Below are 24,593 nucleotides of genomic sequence, written 5' to 3'. Positions count from 1 at the left end.
TTTGTATAGGTAGGTACTCATGAGCTATTTTGACAATTTTCAAAAAATCACCTAGGTAAAATTAAAAAATTTATTTCGGTGCCGGTGGCTCAAATTTTGGTACAAAAATCACCAAGTCAAATTTCAGGTTTTGAATTTTTTTCTCGATTTTTGCTGAATTTTTAACGTGGCTATTTTCCGTAAAAAGGTTTAAAATTTTATAAAATTGTGGTCTAGTTTATGTCTTATTTTTGATCTGTCAAATCGGTGTTTGAAACGTTTGCCTGTATATTTTCGGTATGCCCAATTTTGGAAAACCTGTCGATGTCGTGAAAAGAATCAAAATGAAATTCAGCATCTTTTTAACACAGGAAAAAAATATAAAAATTTGATGCAGGCTCAAAAGAGCTGAAAATCCCCATCCATTGATTTGGAAGACCACAAATGGGGTAAGAACCAAATTTCAGTTTTTTTTATCCCGATTTCATCAAATTTCAATTTTTTTTTCATGAAAAAAAAGTTTTAGATTTTTAAAAATTCATCAACAATTTGAAAATTCAACGATCGAAAGTTGTTTTGGTGTTCTGTTTTATATATACCTATGCTTTTTTGATTTGTTTTATTTTATCCAAAAATGATCTGCTATTTGGGATACTCTTGTGGTGGGTAGAGGGGAGGAAGGGTGGAGACAACAAAGTTCGTCTAGAGCGTAAAATAATATTAAAATTTTGGCCTGTACAAAATTATTCCACTTTAGAAGGTAACTAACTATATACCTACTTAAACACCTCATTAAAAACAAAAATAAGGTGCCAACTTTGTAACATTTGCCTAAAACCTAAAATACTTCTTAGCGCTGTTTTCTATGAATAACGAGAACAATAAAATGAATTGTTTCTGTTGCAATATCTGGATATTCTATTTATTGTGTCATTATCTCATTAAATATACAAATGTTAATGATGAAAAAAAAAAGAATTGCAAAAATAATAATTCTAAATTTCTTATTTATTGAATCTTCTCAACATAAACTGCTGATACCTACATAATGTTTGTTTTGTAGACCTATCTATACGTACTAAAATGATTTACAAAGTTAAATTCGTCGAGTAGGTACTTTTCCTATTAATGAACTAATGCTCAAAAAAATCACAAATGCTCTAATGAATGGTGGTTATATTTTGGATTTAAATGTATTAAGCACAAATAACTTGACAAGCGCTTTATGGAACACCCTATATTTTAATATTTCTCTATTTCCGTCGCTAATAAAGACATCGTTTATTACGAGACATCGGACTCGGCCACCAGGATTATTTTCTTCATCGCACAAAATTCCGAAACAGAAAAAAAACCACTTCTTACGATTTTGATATTCGTTGTTTATCTTGTAAAAAAGACAGATTTATTTTGCGGATTTAAAAAAAAAAGAATCATTTTTCAGGATTCAAATGTGTCTGTATCGTTTAGAGTGTACTTTTTATATTCTAAATATTATCCTTGCATATTATCTGTTTATGGTGACAAATGGCCTCTTTTCCTAGTATATTTTCTCGCGTTTTGGCCGATGCGGATAGTTCATCATGGTGAATCATTACTTCTCATTACGTTTAGCCTATTTATTTCACAGCCTATATGCGATTCAAGGTGAGAGTAAATAAATCAAACGTGTGTATGTACATACGTAATGTATGTCTCGAAGGAAAAAAAAAGAAAGAGATCTTTAGTCAAATCTTACCTTTTAGATATTTTTCGATGAGTTGAAAAAAAATGCTGGGTTTAATCAATTTTTATAATAAAACATGGGATTTCATTTCACAAAAAATTAAAATTAAATAAGGGAGCAACGAAAAATGTTTACTGTGATTAGAGAAAAGAAAAAGATAGCTGGCATTTTTTGTATGAGTCAAAAATGTAGATGACAAATGATTGAAATCTCCGTACAAAGTCTTAGTTTATACGTACTCAATTTCAGAAATTGGTTCTTTTCTTTTTCTCGTTCATTGCATCTAATCTATTAATTTTCCACTGCGGATTAAAATATTAAATCAACTGACAAAACACAAAATGTAGGTAGGTATCTACTTATACACACATAAATAACCAATTTTTTGTTGATAAGGTATTAAAAGTTAAAAGTTCGAAAGAAATTTTTTCGCTATACATAATTTAAATTTCTAAAGATACCTATTCATTTTACGTAACAAAAACACGTGCTTTAGACCAAGCTAACAATTTTTGCGTTCAAAAATATTGTAGCATTGTTTTTTAAAAAACCGAAATTGTAAATAGACTTTCAGCCTAAAAATGCGAGAGTAAGAAGGTATGTATTTTTATGAAAAGCTCTCCTGTTTTAATTTTTTGAAGAGAAAGCATTAAATTAAATATTCTGGATGCTCTCGGCAAATTTGTAAGATGAAACATATCAATATACCTAGACCTACCCATGGCTTATTCTTATAAATGTACATATGGGTGAAAAAGTATAAAATTGTGTTCGGTCTTAACACTTTTTGAGAAGGTGTTTAAAAGAAATATGCTACTCGTTCGTAATTGTGAGGAAAAACGTCGTTGGTAGTGTTGGTGTGCTAAAAGATGAATTTTCGTTACACTCGATAATCCAGCTGTAAAGAAAAGTTACAATAGTACCTTCGGATTACCGCCACGTTAATACGGAATAAAGAAAACGAGAATAGAGTTGTGAATGATGAAAGGTATGATCGCTTGTTTTCTATTCACGCCAAGAAATCCATTGATCCTTTTCTTCGTTCGGTGCTAACCTTTGGAAAATTCAATCACTTTCACAAACCCTTTTTGTTGTAAAATTCGTCGATTCCTTCATTTCCTTGTAAAAACTTTTCTCAGTCGTACATTTTTTCTACTCTGGTACCGAGAAAGTTTATGCGCGGTTATCTCGATGTGTTTATTTATTTATTTTCCGTTTTTAAATACGAGACAATGTTCAGTGTGGGTGTAGTTTAATTTCTTGGATGCTCGGAGACCAGCAATAATAATACCCATACATGAACTCGGGGTGGGTTGCCTATGTTGCTGGTGAAAGGGGATTACTCTGTTGTTAGACACATTGTGTACTCGTAGGTAGTCTTCTTTTTCACGAAATCTTGGTTAGAATACTTTTTCTGATTTTGTGAGTAAAACGCGAAAAACCACCACCAGTGATATTTTTTAGCTGAAAATATCTCTGCAAACTCCATTTTTAGCAACATTTTTCTGAATTTTTTGAGTACAACTAAATTTTAAGGTCAATCGAGTTCGAGAAAAATATTTTATCAGATTATTACCCTGTGATCTGAACTCTCGAATACATTTCACGTGTTCCCCCTCTTTCTGCTTTCAAAATGCAAAACCATAATTTCCAAAGCGTTAAAAAATATTGAAATTTTTTGTAAGCCACGTTACGTCGTCGTCGTCGGCTTAACAAAATCGTGAGGAATATTCGAATAAGTAGGTTATACAATACGCGGATATGACTGTGAGAAAAAGAGTTGAAACATACACTCTGGCTGTATTTGGAATTCCACACGTATCTCAATATGTAAGTTCCTCGACGACTGATTTGCGTTAAGGAAACGGCGAAATTAAACGACGAATATCGATGATTAATGATTATTAGTAAGTTCGTGTGCGGAATAAAAGTTGGTTCGAGAATTCACGCTCGATCACAATTTTAATGAAATTTCCATACGAAACGCGGCGAACTATTTAGGATAAGCTACGAATGAACCTTGAAAAATGAATAACCTCAGATTCCTTTTTTGTATTATGCGGGCGAATTCGATCGAATTTCAGGCACGGAGGTGGCTTTTATTGAAATGAATTTGTAAAATTGTGGCGCAGTTTTAACGCTCTCAACATTCGATATTCAAATTAAACGGGAAAACCGTTTCGATTTTTATGAAGGTTCGAGCAGTTAAAAAAAATGAAAAAATTAAGGGTTTTATATACTTTGTTCGACTTTAGCGTCGAAAGATCATTTTTGGCTACATGAAATTGTATTGTTATGAAAGTATATTGAGTGAGGAAGTGTGTCATCGTACGTAGGATTGTGGGTGCCTATTGTTGAGTGACCATTATATACCTACCTACATTTACCAATATTCTCTACAAGCATTTGAGTGCTGTCCTAAGTACATTATCTATACGTATTTGACCTAATCTACTCGAACCCTGCACATTTTTTTAGAAAATGAAGCGAAAAAGTTGTACTTAATGGACCCATTGGAACTAGCAAATTACAATTAAAATATATTGTATCTACTTAAACCAATACATATAAATAAAAGAACAAAAACCGACAGTTGATGGTTGTTATAATTTGATCGGTCATTTGAACGCATGAACAGGGCGTAAAGGTTTGTCTATACATGTTTTAAAAATATATAGAACAGTATCCAGGATACGGTTTTAATATCGGTTTTTTTTTTCGCTTTTACAAATCATATTTTACGATCGAGGAAAAATATATAAAAAACGAAGTATAAGATAACTTTTGTGAAATATTGAACGAAAACCCATTAAAATAATTTATGTTTATTCGCCTAAAACGACTGAACTGGGTAGAAATTTAATAAAAATTTCGTAGTGAAGAAAACCCACAGAATTAGCATTATTCTTTTATATATTCGGTACCTATATCTATCTGCGAAAAATATCTTATATCAAGAACGCTTGGCATTAATTAACCTAGAATAATTAAACACCATTCACGAAACAATTACTCGATTTTTTCTCACACAAATACCTTCGTACAACTTTTTTATTCGATTGATTAATTATTAAAGTACCTATAGGTATATTTTTTTCAAAATCCATCAAACGTTATTAATTTTTGTACACTTAACGATTTTTTAATTAACACTATCGTCGGCTATGGAAAAAAAACTGTGGTGTGTGTTTTTACAGCAACACGATTTTTGGATGAAAAAAAAAGAACAAAAAAATTATCTCCGAATGGAGTTTAGTTAAAAGTTGAAATTTATGGGTGATTTATTTCAACATTACGATGGTCCCTCGATATCTGAGAGCCTAACGATAATTTTTTTCTTTCGAGAAGTCATTTATTAAGTTTGAAAGGGGGAAAAACTCATGCAACGAAAGCTTTTGTTTTATGAATATTTTTCGGGTTTCCTTAATTCCTACGAATTATTTTAGCGATATTTTTTATGTGTTTTGGAGCAAGGTTTTTTCCAGAAAATTACAAATGGTCTCTTTTCGTCGGTTACCCGGATTAATTTACATACTTATAATTATGTACCTATAACCTATCTTTTCTTTCAGAAAGAAATATATAGAACTTCTGTATAATCTTTGGTATAACGATGCAGCGTTCATATTTTACATGTTTAAAAAATAAACAAAAAGCACAGAAAATATTTGAGAAATAATTAATTTGATAGACCGATGAACAGGACATTTATAATTAAGAAGAAAAATTATATAATGAGGAAAATTCCGTTACGTTGAAAGGTACGCGCGAATGAGAAAAAAAAATAGGCGCCGTGTAAGTAAAGAGAAGATAACAGTAGGTTGTGTATGCCTAGCGGTATGTCAAAAAGTCAAAATAAATTTACGTAACACCACTATGTATTTTGAAACGTAAAACTGTTGTAAAGTTATTCGTTTCAGACAACAATAGCGTTAATTAAATGCTGAGTGGGTCAAAAACACCTGACATTTTAGTTGTAGTAAATAATTCTGTTTAGAAAATCTTCATCTGTATTTTCATTAATGTTTCCTTGCTACCTGTCGGAAATGAAGTGCAAAATTCGCGCTTTAAAAATGGAATTTAACTTCCATCCGCGTGCAGGAAAAATTTCTTGGATGGGTAGGTAGGTATTAGGTAACTGCTTGAATGGTGAAACAATACGACATTTACACTTACGTATGTACTAGGTTTAGATGCATAAAAGAGATAGGTTTTTATCTGGGTTTATGTAGGCTGTTTACTATTAGGTAGGTAGGTAGGTAGGTAGGTAGGTAGGTACACCTACGCGTTTTGCAAAGAATATCGCCTGGAGATTAGCGTATCATATTAATATTTTTTGGATGTATTGCGTTTCATTTGTGGGCGAATTTGATTAAATTAGCTGGGGCGTATTTTGTATTCTTGTAAGAGAACTTTTACGATACATCAACTTTGATCAATCTGAATCTTGACTCATTAAAAGATCATAAGTATCACTCACTTCAGAATCAAAGTTTGAGTTGGCAAAGTGAAAAAATCAGCTAGTATCATTTCTATGAAATGATGAATTACTGATAATTTGATAACTTTGAACAATTTTGTGAGACTTTAAAAAACTTTTTAAAAAATATTGATAAATTCTTGAAATAATGTGAAATTTTGAAGAAAAAAAAACAACAATATCTGACAATTCCAAGCCCAAAATCAATGAATATCTGAAATCAACAAATCATCTCAAACTCTCAAAATCAAAATTGACTTTCAGACATTTTGTTAGACTTCTGAAAAATTGGAAAAATCCTGCAGAGTTCCTATGGGATTTCATAATCAAGTTTCAACAAAAATACATTCCCACGATTGGTTAAAAATTGTCGTTGAAATCTTCGATTTTTTCGGAATCATATTCGTCAGATACATTATCGATCATCATTTTTGAGTTGAAATTTGCTCAGAAAAATTTTATTTCTGGAGGTGCCCCCTAAAGAAAGATATTGGTTCTCAAAGATGGGGCATTTTCGAAAAAATCGTGATTTTTTTGTTTTAACCCCTATATCCGACCTGTTTTGGAAAAATAATCAATTCTAAATACTATAAAGTTGCAACAAAAATAAATACCCGAAAAATACGAAAAAAAATTAATTAAAAAATACCCGAAAAATCAGAAAAAAGTCCTGAGCCCGATCTATGGTACCTAGAGACCTGATTTTTTTTTTAATCAACAGCTTAATGTCTCTAGAATAGTATATAGCGAAAAATATATGCCGGGACAAAAATTTCGAAAATAAAGGTGTTAGACTGTACACAAGCACTATTACGATATAAAGGAAAGATGAGAATAATTCCCTAACGAGTTGTCAGTATCATTATTTCGGATCTTTGTAATATCAAGAAGAAACTATTTACTTACCCCTTACTAGCTCAGCTTATACCACATAAGTGTCGGATATGTCAACATAATAAACAGATCTATGCATCAATTAGGCTCACGGATTCGCGAAACAAATAAAACACACATTCATCTGGTAAAATGTAATTAGAAGCAAGTGCTGTGCTTGATTATCTAATCACACGTAAGATACAAATTCACCAATCCCTAAGAAGGGCAAATAGATAATAAAAGAACTTCAAACTATACACTCCTCAAGTGTTTTTATGAGGAAGCGGACTAAATGCTCAATCCAACGATTCATAGATTGCTTAGGACCATTCCGACTCATGCATCTACCACAAAAAAGGACGAACAAGAAGTGATCTCGAGATCGAATCTAGCTAAAGTTATACCTGCAGTTTTGGGTCAATCTCGAGAGATTATAAGCTAGCGCTACATTATCAAATATGGTATGGGAAATATAAATTAAACTCCAGGGGGAGGAGTCCCTTAGTATTTAATATTCTGGGTTGACCTAGGCTGCCATCAAAATCCAAAATCACTTTTAAGGTTCTTCAGAGCGATTTAAAAATTTGCAAATCGCTTATTTTTGAGAAAATTTGTGTTTTGAAATTTTTTTCTTCTCAAATATTTCGCATTAACAAAGCCAAAAAATTGAATCATATCATTTTTTTGAAATTGGGGAGATATTGCGGAACGTAGTGGTATTACCAAATTTTGTAATTATATTTAATTGTCAATTTAAACAAACTGAAAGAACTTGTCAAGTTTTTGGCTGTTTTTCTCGAGCTTTTGAAACTGGCAGGCGGTAATAACAAAAAATTTGCACCACTGTTTTGCAAAATATTTCCTCATATTTTTTACCATCTTTTGGCTTGTTAAATACAAAATATTTTCTCAAAAATTAGCAATTTCCAAATTTTAGATCACTCAACAGAATCCTAAAAGTGGTCTTGGATTTTGATGGAAATAACCTAGGTCGATGCAGGATCTCGCAATTATAATTTTTACCAGTCTACAAAGTTACCTAAATGAAAAATACAAGTGTTTAACAAAACTTCACCCTGAAAAATAAAACGTTGGTTGAAATGGAATTTCAATCGTTTCTGTTGAACATTTTATTTATAAAACAACTTGACTGTTTCATTTCCATATCGTAATGTTATACTACCTACTACAAAAGTTGACGAAAACCTATTCTTTTATCTAATCTCATTAGCAACCGTGTCCTTTTAAAAGCAACGACCATTTGAAAGAATAAAAAATGAAACGTTGCGAACAGCATCGTTCATTGCGTTAAAAAACCATAAAATCGAAAGGAAAAATGAGACCTAAGAAAAGTGTGAAATTCACCGTGTAAAAAAATTTATTTGCAATATTTTTTTGGAATTGCGAGTGGCGTTTTCATGTGCATTGTGTGTAAAATTGCAAAAGGTGCGCAAGAGGTTACTTAACAAATTTCCTAAATGTTTGCTAGTCAGACAAAAAACATTTATCACATCGCTTTGGTAGAGAGGATACGGGGCTATCTATCAATCTCGGACAGACGCTGTTTCCATTTTTTGCCAAACATCTGTCTAAAGTTTATCTGAAAAAGCGCAATTTAAAAAAACAGCTAACGCTTTAAGCTCGGGCCTATCTTGAATGTCATTAGGTAGTAATTTTTCCATGAAAAGAGATTAGGTTCACCTACTAAAATGTGAACTATTATATACTCGTATACCTACTTCGTGCTATCTTTATAGGCATTTTTTAGCCGTCTGAATTCATTTTTATTTCGCCGTCGTCGTTTTGTAATCGTTTACGTTGAAATTTAATATAAACAAATCTCAAAAACGTCGACGTTGAACAATTATGTCTGAAACAATTAGGCGACGATAAAACATTAATAGGTTAACTTTGTTTGATGAATGTTCGTTTCTAATTTTAGCGCGTTTTCCTTTTTCGACTTGATTTTATATTTTTCTTTCCTCGCTATTCTTAAAGTGTCCAAGTCGTCGAATAAAATTGTAAAACTTCGGTAAATAAATATGATTTGCTCGACATTAAAATTTTTTAACAACTTCAACAACCTCGTTAAATTCAAAAGTCGATCTACGTAAACGGACCAAATTGGAAATGAAAAAATAAACTCAACGATTGGGAATAGAAAAAATAAGAAACTGTACATTTTGTAAACGTGTTTTTTTTATCAACTTTTGTCGTCTTATATCGTTACACCAGTTACATTATATTCAAAAGATTCGATGGTCTTTTCTTTTTTCTGATTGTGAGAAAATATTAACTTCCGTCAATTTGTCGCGTCGTTGTCGTGGTGCACAATGCACATAGAGGTACCTATACTTACGAGTAGGTATGAATACGTTGTGCTTTTAATTTCTGAAAAATTTGTAAACTAAATTGGAAAAAAGTTTAAATGTAGGTACTGTTGAGTTGATATTTTAACTAATGTTTTTTTTGAATTACATAAAACGTTCATTAATCATTGTACCTGCTACCTGCTTATTTCTTTTAAGTATATTTCAAACGGCTACTTATTCAAATGGTGTATTAATAGGCATGAAGCGTAAGGCCGTCCGTGCTTATAAATCCGTGAAATTTCATTTATAAATAATAGCCATCTACAAAAGAAACCTGTGATAATTGAAAAACTTTCTCATCTAATAATTATCGCGTTCAACTTCGCAACGAAACTTCAATTCAAAAGACAGGAATTTTTCATTCGTTTTAAATGATTTTATGAACTTTTTAGATATCCGTAATAGAAAACACTCTATTGAAAATAAATGAGAAAATTCTCCAATTTCAACGATTAGGTACCTATCGTTCAGGTTTATACTGGAAATAGCGAGTAATTATAATTAATTCCATCGTTGGTAGTTTTAAATAAAATATTTTCAATACAGATTGCTGTTTAAAAAAATTACTTACTTAATTACCAAAATAGAAGTATTAAAAAAATAATGCAGAATGTCTCAGCGTCGAATTAAGTCTTTTTAAATAGGTATTAATTATGCAAACATATCTCCTCAGTGTATGAATGTTTGCATAGCCTTCATCTCACGGGGCAGTAGTGAATTTGTTCCAAGCAAAAAAAAAATCAATAGGAATTTTTCTCTGGATGCAGTTCAAAAGCCATAGGTGGAGATTTGTATTTGCTGAGCAAAAATGAATTTTATTTGTATTTTTCGAGTGGAAGCAGTCTTGAGAGACTGGTTCAACTCAAAGTGAATCTATGTACAACGGTTTTCATTTTTTTTAAATTTAAATTGATAAGAAATTCAAAATCAGTACCTAATTAGTTAGAATTAAGGAATTAGGTACTTCGTTTTAATTTTAATTTTAATATTTTTTTTAAAATAGAAAATGTTTCACCTTTTCAAAATAAACCTCTTCTGTTGCGTATAATAAAAAAAATTGTTGAAAAAGAATGAGGAATGGCGTATTATTTGATAGGTAGGTACAGGTACCTATATATTATAGTGGAAGAAGTAGAATTCGATTCTTCGTCGCACCCTTTCCTCTTTTTGACTGTTCGCGTATTTTCAAAATGCGAAATAAAATGAACAGAAATCCTCGATGAAAAAATAGGATGAAAGAATGATTTTTCCAAACCGCAGATTCGAAGCAGAACAGTTTTCTTCTTTCAGAAATACGGTCAACGAAGCAATTGCAGTAATGAAGTACGAGGAAGATTCGAGTGTTTACAAAAATATATATCAAGTAATTTCACAGTGGTAAAAAAGAGCTTTTCAAAGGATAGGACTGGCGTATTCGGTACTTAGGTACATGTTTAAGTAATTTTTAATGGTTTTTAAACATCAGTTCGATTTGTTAGAACTCGAAACCGATTTCAGTAACTAAAATGTGCCATGCCATGCCGTTTAGAATAGATAGATAACTCTCATCTACCTACATACTCGCTCATAAGATGTACATACTTACATTAGGTTGAATTTTAAAATATATATAATATAGGTACCTATACCTGTCTGGGTTTAGACGAAAATTGGTGAGAAAGTCTACTTTGAAATTGAATAGGAGACTTGAAATTTTTTAGCCCTCCCGCCAGTCATTCATGGTGCAGAACCAGGAGACCTCGAGGTAGGGTATTTTCTGACAAAATTGTGTTTTTCCACTTTTGGATAGGTAGCACTAGGCATAAAAAAAGTCACTTTCTTTGCTTGAATTCTTTCTTTCTTCTACTTAATCTACCTACCTACTAAAATGAGTGAAAAATATAACTTTTGAAAATTTGACCGAAAGGGGCACGAAAAGTGTGGTAATAGGGATGTTTTGACCCACTAAACACAAATTCAGGGTTAGTTTTCTTCAACATGGATTTTTAATGGTGGAAAAATGCCATAAAATTGACGAAAAATTATAATTTTTGCGATCCACCAATATTCAAGTGCTTGGAAGAGGGCAAAAAGTGATCTTGAATTCTGAATTTGAAACACGATTTTTTCATTTTCTTATTTCTAATGAAGGGGGAGGTGGCGCTACATCCACGAGGTAATTTCCAATTGGCCTATTTCTACTAGTTTAAGAAAAAAAAACATGAAAAAAAATATTAAAAAAAACAATCTTTGATACGAATAGTTATTTCCATTTTATTTTCGTTGCACAATTGGAAATACGTAAGCTGGCAATTTTTCTTACTTGTACCTACTCGAGTATCGTTTTTTTCTCTTTTGGAATTCCAATTAAAAGTTAATCATCTCTGCGATTGTTTTTTAATGACGATAAAATACCTATAAAATTTTAGAACTTTTTTTTCTCTCTTTTACCACAAGCATTTGGAAAAAAAAAGAAGAAAAAACATCGTAAATTGTATGGGAAATATTTGCTTTTGCCATGTTCGATTAAGATGTCGTTACGAAGGAATCATTTGGCATTCGAAGGTTATCATGGAATGGTTTTTTCACTTCTTCATCAGTAACTAAATCGTTTTACTCATTAATATTTAATAGAAAAGTGGCGAAATCAAACTACCGCGAATAAATAACATTGATAAATACGGCGGCTAGTTTCCGGAAAATAATGGTTCTGCGAAATTAAATAGGAAATTCATAACGTTCGTCGAGTATTAATTTGATTTAAAAAATTCTAAATTACAGGAAATGTTTCTGACGATTTGGAAAATTTACTATCGGTCGCAAAAGCGAATAGATCTTTGAGAAGTTGTTCGAGTAGGTACCTAGAGCAAGAAATTAGTTTTGATAAGGAAATTTTGCGACAAATTTCTCGTCGCGATTATTTCATTTTATTGTGTGGTTGTTTATGTTGTAAGTGTGATAGTATAGACGTACTCGCACTAAGTGTATATCTACTCTGAATTCATTTCATGTGTCGTAAAAAAAAAAAAGGTGCCAATCTGATCAGAATTTGTCAATTGGATATTGATTTGAAAACGTAATGACAGGGTGATGGGCGTAGGATACGATAGCTCAAGTGAGACGGGGGGTGAAGTGTCACACTATAGTCATATCTCCGTCTTTATGTACCGCAACTTGTTGAAATTTATATGAGTTAATGCCTTACCTCCCGACTATTGAAAACGGACACGTCTGTAAAAAGTTTAGCCCAAAGTTGGACTTGGAATTTTACGGAAATACTCGTACATTTTTCATAAAAACTCGTGAAAAAATTATTTTAATGAACGGTAAGTTGGCTTATGAAGCTTAAATATTTAGGAATAGTACTATATGCATGTACTTTTGTAATACTCGGCTGTACGTAATACTATTCCTGAATGTTTAAGGTTCATTGTTAACCAAATTATTGTTTATTTAAATCATTTTTTCACGAGTTAGGTATAAAGAAAAACTCCATTTTAATGAAATTCCAACTTCCTCTTAATAATTTATGTTGAGGTAAAATTTGTTTTATTTTTAATATTATGTATTACAATTTTTAGACAGTGGGAGCCCAATTTTGAGAAAATTTTCAATTCTTCCCTCTGCTCCTTGCATTTTTAATTCTTCAGATGAAATTTATCGTACTTTTTGATGAATACCAAAAACTAGGATTCGGTTTCAAAATTTGAATTTTCTCAATGGACAAAAATTTTATTACACTTCTACTTCTTTTTCCCATTCCTCTAGAAAAAAAGTCATGAAAGGTATATTATCAACCCGTAGGTACTAGAATGATACTGGCCGACTGAAACTGATGACCTAATGCTACTTTCGCATTAAGTAGCTCATTAGCCTTGGATATCTTATTGCTGCTTACTCGTATTTCATGAATTGGTACCATTCTGACTTTAACTGAATGACATAATTTAAAGTCTGCTTCAACGAGATGACATTGACTTTAACTGTAAATTAGCATTAACGGTAACATACTAGGTAGGTAATAATCCCTGAATGGTTCTGATTCCTATTCAATTTCAAAAAAATCAGTTGTTTACACTCTTGCAATATTTATTGCAGTGTTGGTTGTTTAAAACTCGATCGTTTAAAACATTGTTAAAACAGCTATTTTGAATACCGAGAAAAAAACATCGGTGTTTAAAACATAATTGCTATTTAAAACTGTTTTAATTATTGTTTAAAACTTGTTTTTTTTTCAGACCTTGTTTTTTTTTTGTTTTTTTAAAATCATTTCGAGATCTTCGACCATAGAATTATCAAGAAATTTTTAAAAAATGATTATGTTTTTTTTACACGGATTTTACAAGAATCCACAATCAGAATTCTGTGACTCTGGGTGAATTGTCAGTTCATTTCTGATACAGTAAAATCTAAAATCCATTCCTATAATCTACTACCCAAGTGGATTATGGATTTTCAATAATCTGGATTCAATCTGTTTACAATCTGGTAAAAAAAAACAGCCGGATTTTCAAAAACTGTTTATATTAGATAGGTATTTGTAAAAAAAAAAAAAAAAAAAAAAAAAAGGATCCATTTTGACAATCTATAATCTACATAGATTATACAAAATCCATATTAAAAAAACGTACTTTAAATCACTTATCTGATATCTGTCAAACGTATAAAACATACCTAAAGGCAAGGCAATATATTTTTTGAATTTTATTTACATTTTTTGATTGAACAAGAACAATAAAATCTAAAAAAGTTACAAAGTACCAAAAAAGTCTGAAAAAAAAAGTAAAAAACTGAATCTGAAACCACATTTACACGCTGAAAAAACGAAATTTTTTGTTTCAAACGTGTTTTAAAAACGTTTAAAACAGGTCAAATTTTACACTTGAATTTGGGTTTAAAACAACTGAATCAAACACCGCGAACACGAATATGTAGTCAAATTTTATGCTATCCTCATCCACACCCCTCAGGTGCCTCTGCCCCCAACTAAATTTTTACTATACTGAAAGTTGAGCTATTTTCATAATATTAGTGTCGTTTTCATATGAATCAAACACCTCGAACACGATAAGACGTCCAATTTAGCTCTACCTTCATCCACACCCCTCCAGTGCCTCTGCCCCCACTTCAATTTATACTATTTTAAAAGTTTTGATATTTTCATAATGTTGGTGTCGTTTCCATATGAATCAAACCCTCCGAACACGAATATGACATTCAATTTTACGCTACCCTCATTCACACCCCTACAGTGCATCTGCCCCCACCTAAACAATAAATTTTTTAGCTAACTCCGATCAATCCTCGACCAATAATTACTTCAAATCAAATCAATTACTATTAAAGGTATGTTTCGCGAAGGTTGAAAACTCAACGACATCGCGAGGGTCAAACTTTAACATGTTCGAGGAGCTAGCTGTAGCCTGGAAGGAGATAGATGAGGGTAGACCTAAATTGGACTTCATATTCATGTTAGGGGTGTTTGATTTATATGAAAACGACACCAATATTATTATATAGCTCAATTTTTAATATAATAGTAAAAATTGAGGTGGGTGCAGAAGCACTGGAGAAGTGTGGTTGAGAGTAACATTAAATGGGACGTCATATTCGTGTTCGAGGTATTCGAGTGTATGAAAATGACACCAACATTATGAAAATAGCTCAACCTTTAATACAGTGAAAATTGAGGTGGGGGCAGAGGCACCGGAGGGGTGTGGATGAGAGTAGCATAAAATTTGACTTCATATTCGTGTTCGGCGTGTTTGATTCATGTGAGAACGACACCAATATTATTATATAGCTCAATTTTTAGTATAATAGTGAAAATTGAGGTGGGAGCAGAGGCACTGGAGGGGTGTGGTTGAGGGTAGCATTAAATTGGACGTCATATTCGTGTTCGGGGGGTTTGATTCAAATGGAAACGACACCTCGTTTACCAAAAACAATAATTTACACCAGAATTCATTTTTACCCCCTCTGTTAGTTTATTCAATTTTTGACCACGAACCACCAAAAAGTTTTTTTTGAAAAAAATATATGTTTTTTGGGGGTCAAAAACACATTTAAAAATGCTATTCCCATTTTTGTGCAGAATCATGATCATTGCTAAAACGGACAAACAAAGCTAAAAAACGTCATTTTTAGGGGGGAATATGGGGGGAGGGGGTGAAAATTTTTGTGGGGATACCTCTTATGGATGTTTACAACATACCAAAAAATTGAAAAAATCGGTTCACATGGGGCTGAGAAAAAAATGTCTATTGTAATTTCATAAAAGGGTGAGTTTCTCAAAAACGGGGGGGGGGGTAAATTCGCCATACTTATCCACCTATAGCATTTGTTTTAAACATGCAAAAAAAACTGTTTTTTGGTTTTTTTTTTCAAGAAAAAAAGTTTTTTTTTCAATACTGATTTATGGTAGGTGCTAAGTACTTACCTATAAGACAGTTTTTCAAACATTGATGTAGCGTAGTTGAAAGTTACGAACGCAATCGGGTGAAAACCATTCAACTAATTTTAAAGTCATTCGACGGAGAAGTGTTGAGTAAACCATTTCGTACAGATTTTATCAAAAGATAGTAACTAAGACAATGATTTTTATTTATTACCCATGTTAAAAATTAATACATAATTCAGTGACAACGTTGGCGGAAGAGTGAACGCTGCATGGCTTTGTTTTGATATTATGTTCAGTAATACCCACTCCAGCAGGAGAAAGACACTCCGCGCAAACTTTACACCCGACTTATTATAGGTACCTGTTGTGTTGATATAAACTTAAATGAAGGGTATAACCAACCTAATTGCTCGAAAATAAAGCCTCCATATCAAGAATGCTTGAGAACAGGATCTGTTTCAACTTTATAATACCTACCTTGTTTCAAGTTTTAAGTGGAAATTTTCTCCTGCTTGAAGCTAAGTATCGAATAACCGCGAGTTAAAAAGTCACAAAAATATAACGACTTTATTAAAACGCGCTAATTAACGTTTTTATCGTATGCTAAAAACTTCCCGTCTAGGAATATTAATTATTAACATCTTTTAATCAAGCTATGAAAAATGAGCGAATGTCTCGTTTGTAATACGAAGATTATGTATATTTTATCTATCACCGCCTATACATAGGTATCAATCTAGATATATGTCTATCGTACGCTTTACCTATACTACTCGTATCTTGATTATGCGTGTATTCTAAGTTGATTTTTTTTTTCTGTGCAGCCGATTCCATAAACGAGCAAGTAGTCGTCGATTTTCGTGATCAATTTGCTATAGAGCCGAGTGAAAATTGTAAATTTGACCATTTAGAAATACGAGACGGAGCTTACGGGTATTCTCCTGAGATCGGGAAATTTTGCGGATATGAATTTCCACCTTATATTAAATCTTCGGGATCGGCATTATGGTTGAGGTTCAAAAGCGACGAAAATATCGAATATACTGGATTTCGAGCAGTATATTACTTCGAACCGAGAAAGGATAATCGTACGTAGGCTATGTTATTATGATAAAATTATTAAGAATTAGGTTAAATACGGGCTCACAATATATGAGCTGAAAAGATGGACGTAGATACCTATTATTCGTGTATCGAATGATTCAATTTTTGTGTAGAATTCAGTACTTAGTGCTCGCAGTCGCATCTCTTGATAGAAAAATTAATTTTTGTATTTACTATGAGGTGTCACAAAGTCAATTTTTTAAAATAAAAATATGGTCCGTGCTTTTTCTTAAACACCGCACTTGGGGTGTTTCGCAAATATATCATGGACATCGGATAATTTTTTTCAAGTTTAGGATTTCATATCTGTTACCTTCGATGAAGAAATGCCAAAATACGAGTACGAATTAAATCATGAAAAATCGACGCAAAAATCGTAAAAAATTTTCTCAAGTATTTAGTTACCTTTTTTCCATAAAAATTCACTTGTAAGGGAACCTTTCTATCTAGCTCACAATCTACAATTTAAACCAAACTAAACTAGATCGAAAGAGCATGTCCTGTTACCCCCGAAACCAAAATTTCAGGTTCTAATGTTTACTTTTGGATTGTTGGCTGTTCCGAGGGTGCTTTTAATTTTTTTTCGCGAAATATACATTTTTTGGGCAAAGTGAACCAATGCGAGTAATTCTGCTACAAGTTTTGTACCATTCTGGAGCTTCCAGCAAGTTTTCGTTCATCCCTTCTTAAGAAATTCTAAATCGCTCTGAAGAAACTAAAAATAAACGTTTGAACGTATAACTTTGGTCGGTTCTTATTTGGCACCCTTCCTACCATTTTAGGTGGTTACCGCTGGATTCCAGTTGTGTGAGTTCGAAAGTGACTTTTGACCAATAAAATTCGAATTCTAGAAAAATTGAAAAAATCAAATTTTCAAGGAAGAAATATACTTATAACGAGTGAATTTTTCGGCATGATATCGCTTGGTGTGTCTACAAAATCATCAAACTAGCAAAAAATCATAATTTGACTTTTTTACAGCTGTTGGCGAGTGTTCATTCTCTTCTATAGAAATTCAAAATCGTTCTGTACGTGCCCAAAAATGAACTTTAGAATTAGAACATATAAATTTATACTTCGCAAAAACGTTTAAAAATCACTCCTTAAAGCAAGTTTTTTAATTTTTTTTTTATTTTCAAAAATATTCTAAAAATTCAATTAAGTGAACTTCAAAGTTTAAACCCTTAAATTTTTATTCCGACGCGACGGTTTCAAGACATATTTTTTCGATCTAACCTAGTTTCGTTCAGATCATAGCGTGTGGATTCGGAAGATTTCTTTGTTATAGATAGGTACAAAAAATTCTAGGTAGGTATTTTTGAAAAACCAAAGTTTAAAAATTTTCCATCTGAAACACAAAAGTTTTTACAATTTATGAATTAATTTTAATCTGATAGGTAAGAAGGACTCTTTGTTCTACGAATATTTATTTTAGTTCCGCCTTTTTAATATGTACCTACTTGAAATAGGTACCTATTTTATTTGTATCCCTCATTTGTACGGTTCGAAAAATTTATTGACACAATTTCCAATATTTCTGATATTTTGCTCACGAAAGCATTATGTAAACTGACATTATTGTAATACAGTATCTGGTCGTCGTTTATTTTTTATTTTCATTTTATATAAGATTTTATAATAACGATGGAAAATTAATTCTAGTTCCCGACCAACCTGAAGAACCTTGCGTTGTTAATAAAACCGAAGAAGATGAATTAACCAAAAAAGAAGAGGATAGATTCATCCTTTCTCATGAAGATATTCCTGAAGAATTTAAGGCCAAATCAAATAAAAGTGGAATTGATTGCATGTTTAATTTACATGTAGGAGAGAATAAAAAAGTACGTGTGACGGTTTTACTCGATCTAAGTAGAAATTGAACTACCTACTACAGTGCTGAAGTAAAAAAAAAAATGCTAATTGGTATAAAAAATATTTTTGAAAAATCATTGAAAAATTCGAACAGAATAATGGGTACTTTGAAGGTTGAATAATTATGAAAGGTACCTAAATGATTATTTCAATCTCTAATCCCAATTGATTTTTGGCCGTTATATTGATTAAAAATTGATCAAAAAAGAAAACCAGAGCAATATTGTAAACTTTCGAAATGATTTTTCAATTTTCATATCAACTGTTCATAACAAAATTTCAAAAAAAAAAACAAAATTCACGAAATTTAAAAATAATTCTGCATATGACCGAAAAGTTGAGCGAAGAAATCAAATAAATTGTTAATTGTTAGATTTCCTCATTTACTCATAGGTATGTATGTACGTACCTTACTCGTATTTCAAAAGATGTATAAAAATAATAAATATGATAAGTTGTTAGAGTTTTCATTTCCAAAATATTGAATAGACCCACCTGTTTCGCTTTTAATCACTACGTACCTAATCAAATAATTAGCCCTACTTACCTGATACATGTATGTACTATACGTAATATTTGTAGAAGATGCACTTACTGTGTACATAATAATGTATATTTCGATACCACACGAAGGTCCTTTTGTCTTTGATATTATAATTTGGTCATTTAATATAGGTTTCATTGAGCTGGGATTCGTTCAGTTTGCAATATCCGAACGACTGCGAATTGAATTACGTTTATATTCTAGAGGAAAATGCCGATACGATTAAACAAACATTTTGCGGAGCTGCAGCTGAGCCGATTATTTTCGATAGCAGTTTGATGCGTATTCAATATGTCGTAAAGAAAAGCGCCATCAATTCTACTTTCAAGGCACATTTCACTCCTTTCAGATTCTCATCGAGTAATTAATTTAATACCTACCTACTAATCAAATACATACATACAACCTAATTTAAATTACAGGATTTCTAAGAATTTCAAGTACATAGGTACCTAGCGTTCTTTGCTTTGAACAAACATTGATGCAATGATTTTTTTCAAATGCAAAAATAGTACCTAGGTATCTTCTTGATTTTGTCAGGAAGCCTGTACCTATTACTCTGGTACCTAGCTTATAAGTTCTGTATTTTATTTCAATGTTCTCAGATTGTACCAATAATGAGTTTAACTGCCAAGATGGTTATTGTATTCATAATGATTTTCAATGTAATAAGATTGCCAACTGTTTAACTGCTTCTGACGAAGATGAAGAGGAATGTGCGGTTAGTGCCTATATCGATTTATATCTTTTTTAATCAATTGTCTAATCAGTGATAAAGAAGCAAACTAATATATTTTTTTATGTACAGAAAAGAAGAGAACTACCTTTCTGGGATCAAGTAACCAAATCGGAGATGCTGATTATTCTAATTGTATTTTTCTTAATTTTATTCGGGATGTGTTTCACTTTGATATACAATATCGTCAGGAAATTGATTCACGATTTTAGCGTTATCAAGGTGACTATAATACGTATTTAGCTGGACTATAGTATGTTGTTATGTAGTGGATTTTTCGCTGTTTTTTGATAGTATAGACCGTCAAAAAATTAATAAATAATTCTCGCTTAAAGGTCGATATAAAAACAACAATTTTTCGATTTTATCAACAAAAAACGAAAGAAAAAATAAATCGAGTGCTTAATCTTCTAAAATTTGAAAAAATAATTTTTAGAAAATGAAAAAAAAATGAAGAATTACCTACTGAAAATTGAAGAAATAATTTTCGATGAAATGAAGAATATTTTTTTGGCATTTCAGAAAAAGACGTTTTTCTGAAGCTATCGTGATGAAAAATTGAAAAAAAATATAGTTTTTTAAAAGATTGATTTCTTACTATCGTCTTGTGTCTGAGCCTGATTCGATCAGCAATTCACGTTGAAAATTATTTCATTTGTTCAGGAACAAGTGAACCAGTCGAGAGAAAGCCAGTTGGATCAGCTGGGTAGGAAAACTCCAACGGCTACTTTGCTCACGCCGGTGGTTACTGTGTTACCAAATTTACCCGATAATTTAGTCAACGTGACTGAAATAACTGCCAGTATAAATATTCGCGAATCAATACGAGAAGAAGAAGACGAGCACAATTGTTACGTTCCTACCGAACATACGTTTCCAAATTTAATCAGGCGAGAATCTGGGTTCGAAAGAGTAAGTATAGAGGTGCTTAGTTTTTAAACAACGATTGATTCGTTGAGATTCGATATACTTATAATTATGTACTTAATCGTATCTGTAATGTACAAATTTCTATAGATAAACGGTGGTCCGGAATATCATCATCGTACGTGTCAAACGCGTCGCGATTCCAGTCGAGCGAACGGCGATGAAGAAGAAGACGGTCTGGTGACACACAGCGGCGACTCAACGAGCTATATGCCGGAGATGCGTGATAACGAATGTCAAACTCGAGAAAGTCTTTTTTACAACACTTCAACGTCCGATTCGACGACGGCAAACAAAAGTACGAGCTTATCGCCGTCGCCTCCACCGCCTTGCACGATAAGAAGAAGCCATATCAAAGCAGCGAATAATGCTCGAGTGCAGCCACCGACGACTGCGCCGCCGATAGGTTTTACCACTTTCGGTTACAAGAATAATCAAAAACCGGATAAAACGGGTAAACATTCGAAAGAGCATAAATTTCGAGCCGAAGCTGTGATAGAAATGGAAAGGTTCAAGTCGCCGAAACACGACACCTCGAGCACCGACAGCAGACCGAGCCGTCCGTACAGCGTGCAATCTACCAAATCTGCGCCAGATGTAATTGTAACGCACTGACAAAGATGACAGGCCGAGTGGGAACCTTATAAAAGGCGACAACCTCGGCCGTACTTGAAAACCATCGGTGAATTTTTACCGCTGTCACGATCAAAATCTTTGGTCAGCATAAAGGATAGCGTGGCGCAGTGCAATATCGCCGAACAATGATAGAGTATTGGTATTTTTCAATTGAAATTGAAAAATACCACCGATGAGAAAATTTTTTGCATCGAACGATACTGCCATTTTTTTTTCAATTCGCATACGTGATTCATTTACCCGTTCCCCGCCTTATATATTTTTCTAATACTAATCCTTTTTAAAACTTTAGTTCATTTATTACTGGGTATTAAGGACTCGCCGATTCTTTCATTATTCAGAAATTCCATATCTCTGTTATTCCTTTCCTACTATCTATACCATACCTATTTCAGACAAATTTTTAATCTCCCTTACAATCATCTTAACCGTTGTTGTTTTGATCGATTAATCGTTGATTTTTTTTCACATTTTTTAAATTCGGTATCTCTTAAAGTGTATTTATTTTTACTATTGCGTTACATACACGATGTACCTATTTGTATTTATTTACATTTTTTGTTTTTTGTTTTTTCTACGGTTTATATATTTTTGAAAAAAAATGTCATTAATTGTGAAATGTTACCTTTCTAAATTATTATAATTTTTTTCGTAATTTAATGCAGTACGCATTTGATGTTTAACTAATGAATTGTTTGAAATTATACACTCGAAAAATAAACGTCTCGAGAGTTTTTTAAAACCCTGTCAACCGGACACCGACATATTGTGCTAAATAGCGATGCTATTTTGAGAACAAAATGTGCTACTACTGTGTTTTGTACTGAAAACGCTACGCTTTTTTCCAAAAAAAATCACTTGCAAAGCAAAACAAACTTTTCGAACCTAATTTCCCTCGTTGACTAATCTTCATGCTCGGAACGGTATTTCTCTTAAATTTTTTCAAGTTGGAAAGAGCTGGGGAGGGGGTGCATAGCTGAAACATCTAAAAACTGCATCTATTATACGGATACATTTCAAACCTACGGGCCAAATTTCTGCCTCCTCCTCCTCCTCTACACACGAAGTGACGTATTTTGTAATCACTCCTTATTTCCGAGCACCTACACTCTGTAAGAGTGTCTCGTTTAAATAACCGTGAATTTTTTTTAAAGAATAATTTTAATGACTGTTGGAGGATTACTTACATTTGCTTCTGCTTTTAAGAAAGCTCATCGATTTTGAATTTTTTTTCATATTTTGATGCCATCAAAGGTGTTTCTGCATTAACCCCACAAAAATGTGACGTCGGGTAAATGCAAAAACCTGAAAATACTTACTCTGAAAATTACGAAGCCCAAGTAGGAAAAAAACTCAATTTGCGACTTGTTTTCATCCTCTGATAAATATTGTTTCGATGCAGTAAGCAAAGGATTTTTTTATGTCAAATTTCACGGTTTTTTGGATATTATTATAAAAATTTGAGCAAAAATTGTTTGGCATCTTGAGCAGTATTCTGCCGGTTCAAAATATCCAACATTTTCTCCAGTAAAATCATTTTCAAAAAAAAAAAAAAATGAAAAATTTTAAGAATTGTCGTTTACGAATGCGTCAAGGTGGAAAATTTCAAATTCGCTCGCACATAAAATGCTAACACGAATTAATTCTAAGAAAAAAATCCGAGCATAGTCCCCTTCAAATAATGTGACAATAAACATAAAGTATGTACGTATTCATAAGTTTCACGCATGTGTTAATAGATTTGCATAACCAGTTCGCCGTAAATACGGTATCTAACATTCCTTAAAAAAGAACCTTTCGAGATGTCGGTCGTCCTTCGTCCGCCTCCGATTTGAACGTAACTTCGATTTTTGAAAAAAGAATTATCTGAAATCCATATCACCAAAATTTCAGTTGCTCAATTTGATTCTTGGCAAATTTTGTTTTGGTTAATTTCTTTCCCCATGCCACATTTTGAAGGATACCCTGTATATTTAAAAACAAGCATAATGTGTATTTCATCGATCTGAATGGACTTCTGAAACTAGGAATTTAAATATAACGTATGAGTCGTTTTTTTCTTCAGTGATAAGTAATTCTCAAATTTTAACAACGTGTAAAATAGTATTTTATTACAGTACAATAATACCAATACTGTAAATGTAATCTACAAAGCTAAAACAAATTGATCTCTATGTATGATGTAAAACTACACTGAGATGATAAAATACTCGACTCACGTACACGCTAAATATTCACAGTTGTACATGTAGTTTTTTTCTTTTATGTCAATGAATAAAAATATATAAATGAAGTACAATCAATTAAAATGCTTATCAATGGATATAATTGTATAATACTTTCGAGTAAAAATTAATCGACCATAACACCACTCTTGGAAAAAAATGTTTAAAATGCATTAGATAAATATGCTGGTTTAGAAGTGAAACATTCTCATGTACGAACACATCCACGAATTATTGAAGTGTTACATTTCCACTCATAAACACAACGTAGGTAGGTAAGGTACGCATAGTTCAAACATTAATACCTAATCATAAAATCACAAAACAAATAATATTCAAAAAAAAAAAAAAGTAAAAGAAAAAAACTAATCCTGAGTGAAAAAACCCACGCTAGTTTTTCTCATAGCATGCCCATTAAACGCAATATGTTTTCAAGTAAACCTCTACATACTTATAAATAGGTTACTTATTAAGCCATAGAACATAATGCATCGCAGAGAAACAAAATTTAATAGTTAACTCGCGATCAAGGTAGGAATTGAATTTAAAATGCACCGTTACAATTTTGGCTATAGACTGAATTAGGCTATACATTAATCTAATAGAAAAAAATCGTCTATTTTCACAATGGAGCAATATCTTAATTACAGGTTACATGTTAATAATGCCTTTGGTTAGTTATATGTACCTATAATAAGTTATATGCTTGAAAAAAAAAAAAAAAAACTGAATGAAGC

At 32.1% G+C, this 24,593-nt stretch overlaps 1 protein-coding gene across 1 annotated transcript in view; it reads left to right on the top strand.

Annotated features, from left to right (window-relative positions):
• Neto (Neuropilin and tolloid-like) overlaps positions 1 to 21,918 on the top strand; it is a 117,397-nt gene extending 95,479 nt beyond the window's left edge. The window contains exons 4-10 of the mRNA XM_065356898.1: positions 16,637 to 16,900; positions 18,579 to 18,757; positions 19,464 to 19,692; positions 19,938 to 20,053; positions 20,141 to 20,290; positions 20,732 to 20,980; positions 21,086 to 21,918. Of these exons, the coding sequence (XP_065212970.1) occupies positions 16,637 to 16,900; positions 18,579 to 18,757; positions 19,464 to 19,692; positions 19,938 to 20,053; positions 20,141 to 20,290; positions 20,732 to 20,980; positions 21,086 to 21,610 (1,712 nt within the window). The 3' untranslated portion in view covers positions 21,611 to 21,918. The remainder of the gene's footprint in view (positions 1 to 16,636; positions 16,901 to 18,578; positions 18,758 to 19,463; positions 19,693 to 19,937; positions 20,054 to 20,140; positions 20,291 to 20,731; positions 20,981 to 21,085) is intronic.
• Positions 21,919 to 24,593: the final 2,675 nt, after the last annotated feature.

This window comes from Planococcus citri, chromosome 3 (assembly GCF_950023065.1).
Source record: "Planococcus citri chromosome 3, ihPlaCitr1.1, whole genome shotgun sequence".
Lineage (NCBI taxonomy): Eukaryota > Metazoa > Arthropoda > Insecta > Hemiptera > Pseudococcidae > Planococcus > Planococcus citri.
This window is presented reverse-complemented; position numbering and strand designations above follow the sequence as displayed.